The sequence below is a fragment of the Sminthopsis crassicaudata genome, chromosome 3 (assembly GCF_048593235.1).
Source record: "Sminthopsis crassicaudata isolate SCR6 chromosome 3, ASM4859323v1, whole genome shotgun sequence".
NCBI classification, from domain to species: Eukaryota; Metazoa; Chordata; class Mammalia; order Dasyuromorphia; family Dasyuridae; genus Sminthopsis; species Sminthopsis crassicaudata.
The window spans coordinates 168,995,577-169,009,449 of record NC_133619.1 but is presented as its reverse complement, the minus strand read 5'-3'; the positions used below and the strand labels follow the sequence as shown (position 1 = coordinate 169,009,449).

Here is a 13,873-nt window from a genome sequence, read left to right as displayed (position 1 = left end):
TTTTTCATTATACTAGGATTTTATACTGAAATACTGTTTCCTTTAAAGTGGGTATAATACTTGTACTATCTACTTCACAATGTTAAGAAGATAATGCTTTGTAAACCATAAAAACTTTTATATAAATGTGAATGGCAATAAATATTGCAGTTACTAATTGGTTTTACAGTGACCCTGTTTTATAAGTAAATGTTTTTAAATAGTTAGACAAATTCTATTGACCATTATTTAATGGTCAATATAATAACTTGGCCCAGTGGAAAGAGCACTGGCTTTTAGAGTCTATAGAACTGGATTAAATTTTTGTTTGAATTTTTAAAAAATTATTAAAGCTTTTTATTTACGAAACATATGCATGGGTAATTTTAAAGTATTGACCCTTGCAAAACTTTCTGTTCCAATTTTTTCCTGCCTTCCCCCCCCTCCCCTATATGGCAGGTAGTCTAATACATGTTAATTATGTTAAAATATATGTTAAATCCAATATCTATATATACATATTTATACAGTTATCTTGCTGCACAAGAAAAATTGGGTAAAGAAGGGGAAAAAAAACCTAGAAAGAAAACAAAATGCAAACAAACATCAACAGAAAAAGTGAAGATGCTATGTTGTGCTCCACACTCAGTTCCTACAGTCCTTTCTCTGAGTGTAATTGGCTCTCTTCATCCCTGAACAATTGCAACTAGTTTGAATCATCTCATTGTTGAAGAGAGCCACGTTCATTATAACTAATCATTGTATAGTCTTGTTGCTGTGTATGTCTTCTGGTTCTGCTCATTTCACGCAGCATCAATTCCTGTAAATCTCACCTCTGAAATCATCCTGTCGTTTCTTACAAAATGATAATATTCTTACAGAATGAAGATTCTGTTCTTCATTCCATAACATTCATATACCATATCTTATTCAGCCATTCTCCAATTGATGGGCATCCACTCAGTTTCCAGTTTCTGGCCACTACAAAAAGGGCTGCCAGAAACATTTTTGCACATACGGGTCCCTTTCCCTCCTTTAAGATCTCTTTGGAATATAAGCCCAGTAGAAACACTGCTGGGTCAAAGGGTATGAGAACTGGATTAAAAATCATCCTGCTACTATGTGTCCTTAGGCAAGACAAATGTCACTTCAGTGGCCTACTGAATTATATTAATTGTGAGGTTATTTCCAGTTCTAAGTCTATTATCCTATGAAAGCAATTTAAAGTTTAAACATTTTTGTTGTTAAGTCATGTCTGGTTCTTTGTGATCCCTTTTGGGGTTTTCTTGGCAAAGATACTAGTGTGATTTGCCATTCTTCTTCAGTTCAAGAGATGAGGAAACAGAGGTAAACAGGGTTAAGGGACTTCTCAAAAGGGTCACACTATTAGGAAGTGTCTGAGACCAGATTTAAACTTAGGAAGATGAGTTTTCCTGACTCCAGGTACGGCATTTAATCCGTTGTGTCATCTAGCTTCACCTCCATCCCCCAACCTTAAAAATACAAGCCAAATAAGTGAGTTTATGAATCTGAAGGAATAGAATGAAAAAAAAATTAGACTCAGAAGAAGGCCAAGATAAAATAGAAAAATAATGATAACTCTGTCATTCCACTGGGGACAATACACTTCTGGATTCTTATATTCACTTTTATAACTCATATTTCTCCATAGTACAGAAGAAACAAAATTTCAAAACAAACTGGGACTGAATTGCTAACTCAGTGAGCTCATTGTGTGTGTGTGTGTGTGTGTGTGTGTGTGTGTGTGTGTGTGTGTGTGTGAGAGAGAGAGAGAGAGAGAGTGAGAGAGAGAGAGAGACAGAGACAGAGACAGAGAGAGACAAAGAGAGAGAGAGACAGAGACAGAGACAGAGAGAGAGAGGAGAGGCTAAATTAACTGCCCATGGCCTTGGCTTTAGCTTTGTCTTATTGTGTTGGAGAGTCTTGCACATTCTCAAATGCTTCCGCTTTCTCTACTTCTCTTTTCATCTGGGAATTTCAATTCTCCTTTGGACTTCACATTAGCCCACCTTGCTAGTACTTCCTGGGATTGCTGGTTTTACCCAGAACCTTCAAGTTAGGAAGCCCAGGCTGCGCTCCTGACTCCTTTCATGTCTTCATTCTTCTCCAGGCTGCGCTCCTGATTCCTTTTTCTAGATCTGGTATCTTCATTTCCTCCCTCTTTTCCTGCTTCCTTCCTTCTCTTTTTCATCTTTCTTGAATTTCTTGAATTGTCTGACCACTGAAAGTAAGCTCCTTGAGGACTGGGATTGCCTATTTTTCAGCTTATTTTTGAATTCCCAGTGCTTTGCTGAAGGCCTGGAACACAAACCTCCAATAAATGCCGGTTGACCTGATTTGCTTTAAATTCTCGGGACTCCATGTATTTGTGAACTCCCTCTAATCACGCTGATCACGATCCAATCCAGCTTGTCTTTCCAGTGCCACCGTTAGCTTGCCTTAGGGATCCCGTTTCTATGTGCTGGGATAGTCTTTTTCTGACATCCCCGGGATTCCTCAGCTATCCCCGCTTTGTACACAGTAGCTTAATAACGAATGGTTTGAAATAATGCATGAATTAATCTCACAGTGTCAATGAAATCACCAATCAATCATCAGGTAGTAAGCATCTACAACTTGTCGGGCACCCAGGATGCAAAAATGAAAGTGAAAGAGTCGATGCCCTCAAGCAGCTTCCCATCTAGTCCCTTTGGCTCCTTAGCGGTTTTTTGGAACTCCTCTTCTTAGTCCCCTCCTCCCTCCCGCCCCCATTCACCTTTTTTCCTGTCGTGGCCGAGTCAGACTAAAGAAGGAAGGTTACTTACTCATCTTTAGAGAACGCAAACTCCAGCCGTGGGGTTGGGTGTGGGTGTGGGAAGGGAGAGCCTGCTAGTCTGCGAGTTGGGGGATCCGGGGATAGCTGAGTTGGGGGCGAGCTGGGCATTGCGCGGCGCTCTGGTGTCCCCAGGGGCCGCTGTAACCACTGCTTCAGCTGGGTAAGAGGACTGAAGGAGCCCAGCCCGGGGCCGAGTGGAGTGGACTCTGGCTGAATAAAGGGAAGGAAGGAGGGAATGAAGGTACTAGAGGTGGGATCTGGGGACTGAGGGCCTCGGTGGGGTTTATTGCTCCCCTCCCCCCCCCGCCCCCGACGTGGGCATCGGGGCTGGATTTCCCCCAGCTCCTGCCCCTTTTTTATGCGTTGAAACGCGCTTCCTCTTCCGTCCTCCCCCTACCCTCCTCCTCCTCCTCCTCGAGATCCCAGAGGTAAAGTCCCGGCAGGGGAAACTCTGAACTTGTCATTCCTCAAAACTGCGCCTATCGGGAGAGACTCATTCCTTGGTGGCCCCCCCAGGTGGGGACTTCCCGAGAGTTGAGGTGCTGCTAGCGGTGAGGGGAGGGAGTTGCCCCTAAGAAGCTCGAACGACTTCAGGAAGCGGGACAGGACTTTCGGGTCCTCTTATTCAGCTGCTGTCTGTTGGGAGACGGACTCCCGGGGGTGGAGGGTGGCAGAAGCTTCCCCAAGTGGTCAGCTAGTCCCGGGCTTATTTCGGGGAAATGAGGAAACCAGACGTGAAGATTGTGCTGCTAGGGGACATGAACGTCGGCAAGACGTCGCTGTTACACAGGTACATGGAAAGGCGCTTCCAAGAAACTGTCAGCACGGTCGGGGGAGCCTTCTACCTGAAGCAGTGGCGATCCTATAACATTTCCATCTGGGACACTGCAGGTAACCGCCTCGCCCGGGTTTCTCTCTAAGAAACCTTGCTCTTTCTTTTCCAAAACTTTAGAAGCTGGAAGAGACCTCAGAGGTCATCCGGTCCAAACTCCAAGGGTCAGAAAGGTGAAGTTTACCCATCCCGGGGAGTCACACTGCCTAGTTTGAAACTAGGGCTTATGTTATCTTCCCTCATAAAGGAAAGCTCTTTGAGGGCAAAGATGATTTTTGCTTTTTCTTCGAATTTTCAGCGCTTCAGCTCAGTGCCTGGCTCAATAAGTGCTTGCTAATTTGATTCCACACCAATATTGCTTCTCAATTCTGGGAGAAGGAACTTCTGTAGAAATTTGGGAAGGTTGGAAAGGATCTTAAAGAAAAGGCTCTCTGTAGAGCAATCACAGGATTTAGAGCTGGTTAAGAGATCTTGCAATATTAATTCAATCCTGTCATTTTTTCTTAGAAACTGAGGTCCTGGTAGTTGAAGTAGGTTGCCCAACGTCAGATACGTAGCAGAATCTGGTTCGAATTAGGGTATTCTAATTCCGAATTTAGTGCGTTTCTCATTGCACCAGGCTGCTTCTTAGCAATACTACTCACTGTCTCCTGGCTGATCTCATCCTCCCTGTGCTCTCAACCATACTTTCTTACAATTCCCTTTCTTTCGGTTTCCTTGCACTTCTGGGAAGGTGCTAAAGTATTCTTTAGTAAAGTTACTCTTTTAAGGAAGCAATTTCATTTGAGTTTGCCTAGTTATTCTCCTCATTGACTCCAGATGGAAGCTGCCCAGGAAATATAGTCCTTGAACTTGAATTGTAATGCTATTATTTATATGCTATATGACAGTGCTAAGTATATAACCTTATTGTTATTGTTATTATTTTACCATGATAAAAAAAGTTGAGATTTTCCTTTTTCTTAGATCTGGGAATTTGGAGAAGAGACAAAGAGAAAAAAAAAAAAAAAGAGGGGGGGGTGGTTTTTCTTATTTGGTGGGATTTATGACTTTTTTAGAAGTAACTTCATTAGAGTCTAAACCTAGGTCTCAATTTGCTAAGTCTACGGAGTGGAACTGATAATTGCCCATTCCCACTGAAAAGAATGAAACAAGTAAATGAAGAAATAATGTTATCACTTTTTTTTTTTTTTTTTTTTTTTTTTTTTTTTTTTTTTGTGGTTGAAGCTTCTAGAGGTAGCATCTCTGGTGCTAACACTTTAAAGAGTGACAAATGCACAAGGATCCTGCCCAAGGTTTTTAATTGCCAACTGTGTGCCCCTAGTTCTGCTGAGTAAACACGATTTTAATTGTCTCTGTTTTTTAAATTGGTTAAATCAAATGAATTTGAATTAATGAACTTCAGGATCACACTGTATTTGCATTTTTTAAATAATAAGGATCTGACTAAAATAAGGAGACAGTTTTTGTTTCTATCCTTTGAAACTAAACTCACCCCTATAAAAACTCCCTCCCCTTGAAGTTTCAAAGTATGACATTATTTTTGTTTTACACACAAAGTCATTGAGCCTGTGGATGTTGTCTCCTTATTCTTTTCTTAAATTTTCAGTCTTAATTCCAGAGGTGAAGTTATATGTAATCAATAAGTATTCTTTAGAAAGACTTGTATGTACAATCCCTAAATAACTAATCCCTAACTAACTGTAGCGAGCTTTGGGATTGGTCTTCTGTTGTCTTATTGCCGGGAATAATGTAAAATTCTAATCCAAAATAAATTTTGTTTATGAAAACACCTAAGTACAATAGGCATCTAAGTGGCATAGGGGTTAGAATGCCATGCCTGGAGTCAGGAATACTCATCTTCCTGAGTTCAAATCTGACCTTAGACACTTATTAACTGTGTGATCCTGGGAAAATCACTTAACCCTGTTTGCCTCAGTTTCCTCATCTGTAAAATAATATGGAGAAGGCAATGGCAAATTACTCCAGGATCTTTGCCAAGAAAACTCCAAATAGGGTCTTGAAGATTCAGATATGACTGAAATAACTGAACAGCACACTATGGGCAAGTCTTGAACTACAAATACAAAATGTGAAAATAGTCCCAGCCCTTAAGGAATTTGCTTTTTACTTGGGATAGTGGTGGAAAAAGTTTTGTTTAGTAAAGTCCCTTCTGTGATCTGGTGTTAAGGAATGGTCCCCTCCTCAGAGGCTAATATCAAATTTCTGCAATTTGTATGTTTCTGGAAACATTATTCAAACTGTGATATATCTGAATCATGTAATACTGAGCTTGAGAGAGTATATGAAGTAACACTTGTAATTTATTTCAGTACCATTTTTTTTTTTGCATTTTCTTCATCAGAAGCAAGGACATCTATAGCAGGCATATTAATCACCACAGAATTTTGAAATACTGCTGATATGATGCCCTAGATATTTTCTCAGTTTCCTGCTGCAGTACACTCAGATTTCCTGGATGCTTCGGGTTTTTTTTTTTTTTGGTTGTTGTTCGGGGAATGCCAAGTGTTTGTATTCAGGAGTATTGGGAGGAGCAATGAGGAAAGCCTAGGCAATGTATTAGTAAGTCTTCCTCTCTTTCCACATCACTAATTTCCTGAATTTAAAATCACTTTTGTTTCTTGGAAGTGACCCTGATTTCTTGAAGGTCATATCAGTGGAGCACAAACTCTGGCAGGTTTTAACTTGAAAAGACTTCAGGTACTGGCTCAGTGGTGTCTGTTGTCTGAGAATTGGCATAATTAAGCTCATCAATACAGGGTCAATGAATTAATGAATGAAAATCATTTAATAAACACAGATTCTGAGTTAATCATTGGGGATAGAAATACAAAAGGAAAACAATCTCTTCCCTCAAAGAGTTTACATTCTAAAGGTAGAAACCATCAGTATGGGGCAGTGGTAACCAAAGGGAGTACTTTTAGAAAGTTAGGAGGATGACAGGTGGAGTTCTAAGGGAATGGATTCTCACATCTTTTCCAGAAACACCTTAAGGTCATAGGATCAGAGCTGTAGAGCTTGAGGGGAACTCAGATCATGAAGTCCAATTTCCTCATTTTGTAAACCGAGGCCCAGAGAAGTTAGGTGATTTATCCAGGGTCCCATAGGCAGTGTTTGCACTCAGATCTTCCTGTCTCCTAAGTCCACTGTCCTCCATAACAATGGTTAACAAACTTTTATCTCAGGATTCTTTATCATCATTAAACATCTCTTCCCACATAGCATTTTAATGTGAGTTAATTAATATTTACCATTTAGAAATTTTAGCATTATTTTAGTATTATTTTTTAAAAATAATTTTGATCTCACAGACCATGGAGAAAAGAAAAAGAGAATTGTTCTTTTATTCTGGTGAGTGGGTGAAAACTCCAACAATGTTTCATTATTCCCTTGTAGCCAGATGGATATCATAGGTTATCCTGTTAACAAAACCAGGAGAGTTTTTTTTTAATTTCCTCCCTACTGGGTGCAGTTGGCCTATAATTACAATTTATTATTGGTCTTTGTGACCCTAAACAAAAATTTCAAACAGAATTTTATCCAATATAAATCAATCACTTGTAAAGGAGAAAGCAAGACTCTAGAAACCACTGCAGTTAGCCAACACTCAATCTCCTTAACAAATTGAGAGATATGACAAGCAAGGAAAACATGGGATTAGACTATAAATTCATTTGTCTAAAATTTGTCAAAGAATAGCAATGGCATCCTCATTCCATAAATGAAAAAGCCTTGGTTTTGAAGTTCAAAATTCCTGAGTCATTCTGATAGAGTAATTCTGAAAGTAATAACTCAAAGCTCCTTCTCTACTGGTAGGGGAGTTTTGAGTAGCAACTGGACAACAATTCCTCAGGAATCTTCAAAAACCAATCAAACCTTAACTGATGAATCTCATTCCCTTCAGTGCCCTACCAGGTTGCCTAACCCTATCCAGGATCTCATTGGATTGCCTTGTGTCCTTCATCTCTGACCTCTCTCAATTCTTATTTCCCCTCAATAAAAGGCTTAATCTATTTAAGTCTGTCTTATTATGAGCTCCATGTTTCCTTGTACTGGACTTTAGTATTTTAAACCTTCCTAAGTCTGCATGAAGACAAAGATTATGAGCAGTATTACTCCATAAAGCATCAAGAAGCAATGGAGAGAAAAACAATTTTATAGAAAACTTGTCAGGAGACTCAACTAAACAAATTTATTCCAAAAGCATTTAAGGATGGACTTGAAAGGGAACAACAAATAGATGAAAAATTGAAAAAGAATCTTTATATAACAGACTCTTTATCATCAAGGAAAATGGAGCCAACACATTTGGACTAGAATATATTATAGTGCCTCTTGGACTCTATGAGGAAGTAGAAATAGCACAAAAGAAAACAGAATGAGAAAAACAGCTGTATTAAATCTACTCTACTGGAGGTAATGGAGTTTTGAAGGCATTGAAATTTTGATTGCCTAGTGAAATAAAAGTATGAAGTATACCAGGCATTGAAAAATTACCAAATAGAGGTAACTGAGAGACTATTAGTAATTACCAATCTTAAGGATTACTTTTCTTTTCAAGATTTTTTCAAAATCTTTTTGAAAATAATCTACATGCACTTAGAGGTAATGAGGGTATCAAAATGGAATAGTTAAGCTTGCAAGTGATATATTTTTAAATTTTAATTTTATTCTTTCCAATTAACAACATTTTATTTTCTCTCTCTCCTACTTCCTCCCTTTTCAATTGTCTTGAAAAGGTGAGAAAACCCTTGTAACAAATGTACACAGTCAAGCTAAACTAATTTCTTCATTGGAAATATATTTCAATTTGCACCCTGAATCCATCATCCATCATCAGAATGTTAGTAGCATGATTTATTATCAATTCCTCTGAAATTGTAGCTGGCTACTGCATTGATCAGAGTTCCTAAGTCTTTCAAAGTTGTTTGCCTTTACAATGATGTATTAATTGTTCTACTGGTTCTTATAGGTGACATTTTACAGTAGACCATATCTTTACCATTACACAATTGACTAAAATATGTAGAAGGACAAATCCCATTGTGCTTTTTGTTTGTTGACATTTATAATCTATATCTAATATTACATATATAAAATTATAATTTACATACATTTATAAACTATATATGTATAAGATATACATATAAATATGTACACACATATACTCTCACACACACACACACACACACACACACACACACACACACACACACATATACATACCTTAAGAGATCTCCTCCCAACAAAATGTCTTCTAGGCACATAGAATCACACAAGATACCTTGAAAGATGAAACTATATGTATATTATGTATAGTGTATCTGTATCTATATAATTCTCTTCAACAGTCTTCAGTTCATTAATACCAATCAAGGAAAAATATATGAGTTATATGCTTTTCCAAAGGGATTAAGCATAATCATAGAAGAGATCTAGCATAGAGTTCAAATTCAAGTGGACTGATTTTTTAGATGGTGAAACCCTTGAAGTGTTCCTGTTTAAGGATGACATTTTGGTGGTTACTTCAACACCAAGAACATTATGGATTTTCCTAAAGGGAAATTTTACTTTACGCAAAAGGGTTTTGTCTAATTACCACGGAGGAAAAACCAAGAAAATAAAGGCTGCTTGTTAAATTGATGATATGCAGTTGGTTAGAAAATCTTTAGAATGCTATCAGTACATAGTACAAATCAATAATGAATTGTTTCCAAAGTTAAACAGAAGTGAGCTGGATTGCCTTTAGACACTTATCCTGTTTTTTTAAATGACTTTGAACTAAAGCCCGCTTTGAAAAAAGCATATTATTACTGTGATCTTTGTATCTGTATAGATGTATATATGTATCTATTCATATATAGGGTAGAAGCATACAGTATTAGTGCCAGATTAAGTGAGTATACCTGGTCAAATTATTCAACTGCAGCTCAGAATTCCTCAGCTCAAACAATCTGCCAACCTCAACTTCTCCAGAAATAGGGATTACAGACATCTATTATCTTGCCCTGGCTACTGATCTCTTTTTATATCACCTGAATTTCTCAGTAATTCCCATTCCCTCCCAGAGAACAATCTCTAATAACAAAGGAAAAAATAAGAAGGGAAAAACCTTAGCAAAACTAGCAAACAAATCCTGAGAAAAGTCTGACATTAGATTCATAGCCCCTTAACCCAACAAAGAAAACAGGAGGAGGTTCCTGCAATTTCTAATTTTGCTATATTTGGTTTCTGCTGTCTAGTTGTTTTTTTTTTTTATCCATTTATATTGTGGCCATCATTGTGTATATTATTTTCTTGGTTCTGTTTTCTTGGCTCTCCCTTGCATTAATTCATATAAATCTTCTGGTACCTTTTTATGTTCAAAATAATAATCTTTTTATTGTACAGTAATAGAATATGCTTATTAATGTATCACAACTTGTTTGACCATTCCTTAGGTGATAGGTATCTATTTACAAAAAATTTATAAATTTATGCATATTGAATCTTCTTTATTATTACTCTCTATAGGGTACATAACTAAAAATGGAATCTCTGGATTAAAGGATAAAGACATTTTAGTCATTTTTATGACATAATTAATAATGACCTGTGGAATAATTGTACAATTGTACAGGGCCACCAACAGTGTATCAATGTACCTATCTTTCTATAACTCCTTCAACATTGATTTCTTTTCTTCTTTTATCCTCTTTGTCAATTTTTTTGAGTTTTATTTTGATTTGCATTTCTCTTATTATAAGTGATTTGGAGCATTATTTATACGGATGATAATAATTTGCAAGTCTTTTGAGAATAATAACTAACATTTATGTAGGTAGGCACTTTGTCATTATTTTATTTGACCCTCACAAAAACACCAGGAAGTGTAGATGCTTTTGTTATTCCCATTTTACAAACAGGGGAACTGAGTCAAGCAGGGGTTAAATGACTTTCCCAGAGTCACATAATTAGTAAGTGTCTTGAATGCAGATTTGGAATTAGGTCTTTCTGACTTCAGGCTCATTGCTCTATCTACTCTGCCACAAACTAACCAAGTACTTTGAGAAGTACTTGTTTATAGCCTTTGACAATTTGTCTGTCAGGAAATGGCTATTTTTGACCTTAGATATTTTTGTTACTTGTTTCTATATCTTGGACAGCAAATCCTTATCTGAGAAATCTGATACAATTTTTTCCCAATAATCTCCTTTCTTATACTAGATGCATTAATTTTTTGATGCAAAAGTTTTTAAATTTTATGTAATCAAAATACTCTATCTCTTTATTTCTGCCTCTGTTTCTCTTTTACAGTAGCCTCTATACTTACTTTTCATTTCTTACACATAGCTGAAAAAGCTGTATGATCAAGTTTTTTTTTAATGGTATGATCTTTAATATTTAGGTTCCATGTCCATTTTTAGTTTATCCTGTATGTTATAAGATGATGATTTAAATTTATTTCTTCAAATTTATAAAGTTTGACTTGAATTCAGTTATTTCTGAATCTTTCTTGTCTAATCTGTTCCATTGATCTATTTTAAAATTAACTAGTACCAAATAGTTTTGATAAAACTGCTTTATAATATACTTTAAGGCCTAAATAGTCCCCAAAATCTATCTTTTTGACATCAGTATTCTTATCGTACATTCTCATGTTCTTATGGTTCCTATAGCTGTAAGTTCTATGCTACCACAAAACTTTAGATCTATTTGTTGTTACCTGGATTATGAATATTCCATTCCCCATTTCCTTACCTTTGTATAGGTTTTCTCCCATACCTGAAATACTCTTTCTTTTTTACCCTTGACTCTTGATCTTCCAAATTCTTAAAGGCTCAATTAAAGTGCCACTTTCTAAAAAGGCCTTTCCTCACCCCTCTTAGTTATTACCTCTTTTGCCCTCTCCCCCATATTACTTTATATTGATATATGTCATCTCCTTAGAGGCAGGCAGGAAAGAAGGAAGGAAGGAAGAAAAGAAAGAAAGAAGAAGGAAGGAAGAAAAGAGAGAGGGATGAAGGAAGAAAGGAATTCAGTATTTATTAGGTGTCTTCTATGTGCCAGACACTATGCTAAGTGCTTTACAAATTTTATCTCTGTAGAATGTAAGAATCTTGAAATCAGGATCTGTGACTTTTTGTTTCTTTGCTTGTTTTGTTTTTTGTATTCCCCAAAGTATCAAAGTGCCTGGCACATAGTAAAAAAAATTAATTGAATTGAAATGACTGACTAACCATCATCCTTGTCTGGAATGCATCTCCTTTTTAGCTTAGGAGTCAGCTCTACATTTAGGGTTTCCTGCTGTCCACGAAAGGTAATTTGTCTCTTAAATTTTCCTAGATCAGCTTTTCCTGCATCTCCTTTGCTCTCACTATATTGTAATTTTTCTTATATTCTCAGTCAGGGGTCCATGATCTTTTTAAAAAAATACAATTTGATAGTTGTACTTTAGTTATTTTTCTTTGAATTCCAATGTATATTAATTTATGAATTTAAAATCATTATTGTCAAGGGGTCCATAATTCAAAAAAAGGTTAAGAATCCCTTCCTTTTTTAGTAGATAGTTAGCTCTTTCAGGCCAGGAGTTTTTAGGGTTTTTTAAATTTTGTTTTGTTTTGTTTTTTGGCTTTGAGGTTTTAAAATTTTCCCCCACCCTCTTGCTCAACACTATGCTTTGTATATGAGGAACAAGGGGGAACACTTAAACATTGTTGAATTGAATTTCCAATTCTAGAGGTGACACAGGGAAATAAAAAGCTTTCTAGGCTTAAGGTTATATTCCTTTTTATTTGCCTAGCAAGTTTTTCCCATGGGCCTAAAAAGTAGAGATAGAAATATTTGTACTAAACTTTGGTTCTTAAAACTTTACATCTGGATTGCCCCGATCTTGGATTTCATCCAAAATTTGAACTGCTTTAGTTTCTCTTTATAAGGGACTTGCTATTTGCATTCTATAAGAAGATACTATATTTAACAAGCTACAGCTTTAGGCTAAGAAATCCTTCATTGCCTCCAGTGACCTAAGGTGAACTATCAAAACTGATCTAGGAAAGAAAAAAAAATGTGATTGCTGGTAGCCTGTTAAGAATAGCTCACAAGCCTTAGCTGCTATTTCTGCCTGTAGATATATAGACATTCTTGGGCCTATAACTGAGTGCTGTCCTAGAAGAGAGCTTATTTTGTGGCTTATTTTGTAAAGGGGAGATCTAGGAGAGAGACATCAAAAAGATGAACTACCTAAACAATATGTACTTGGAAGAAAATCAGTAGGTGAGCTTTCTTGTATCTACACATCCATCTGTCGGCCAAAAGGGCCAAAAATGGTGACAGAAGTATTCAGACAGATTGAGGGATGCTTCTGCCCTAAATGCTATTTAAATTTGGTTTTGAAATTTTCATAATATTCATGATGAGGTCCTGAGTAATTAGACAGAGTTGGTAGAGAAAGATTGAAATATTGCTGGAATTACTCCCTAAAGCAAATAGGGAAGGGCACTGATGGGGTTCAGTTTAACTTTTAACCAGCCTCTGTGGAGAGCAGAAATCCAAGTTATGTCAAACTCCTGAGATTGTTTTACCTATAAATTTATCCGTGGCTCACATCATTTTTGCTGAACCTCTTTTGGGTTTAACTCAACTATGGGACTCTGTCTCATAGTGTCTTTTCTCTCATTCCCCTCCATGCCTCTATTCTTTGTCCTTATTATAACTAACACTTTTAGGATGCTAAATTTCTTTTAGGAGTTAGCTTGTCAGTTAAGGGCTTACTCCAATCTCATGGGGTGTTTCCTTTTTCCTGGCTAATTGTAAGTTCTATTAGGGAATTTGTCTTTTCTATCATTAATTGTTAAAAATCTTTTCCTTGCTAACTATATGCTTTCCCAACTCTATTTCATATTTACCACTCCTGATGTCTATTGTATCTATTTTGTCTGTAACCTCTTCTCCTAAATAAATACATCTTTTACTAAAGAGAATGACCATTCACCTCCAATGTCATCTGCACCCAGAAAGAGGACTGTGGGGACTAAGAGTGGATCACAGCATAGAATTTTCACTTTTGCTGTTGTTTGCTTGCTTTTTGTTTTCTTTCTCATGTTTCTCCTTTTTGTTTTAATTTTCCTTTTGCAGCATAATTGTAGAAATATACAGAGAAGAATTGCACATGTTTAAACAAAGAATCATACTTAAAATGAGAATGGCCATTGTGAATTATTCAC

General features: G+C 36.7%; 1 protein-coding gene across 1 annotated transcript in view; it reads left to right on the top strand.

Moving 5' to 3' along the window:
* The first annotated feature begins 2,792 nt into the window (after positions 1 to 2,792).
* The window catches only part of RAB20 (RAB20, member RAS oncogene family), a 49,399-nt gene continuing 38,318 nt past the window's right edge, over positions 2,793 to 13,873 (top strand). The window contains exon 1 of the mRNA XM_074299533.1: positions 2,793 to 3,706. Within this exon, the coding sequence (XP_074155634.1) occupies positions 3,535 to 3,706 (172 nt within the window). The 5' untranslated portion in view covers positions 2,793 to 3,534. The remainder of the gene's footprint in view (positions 3,707 to 13,873) is intronic.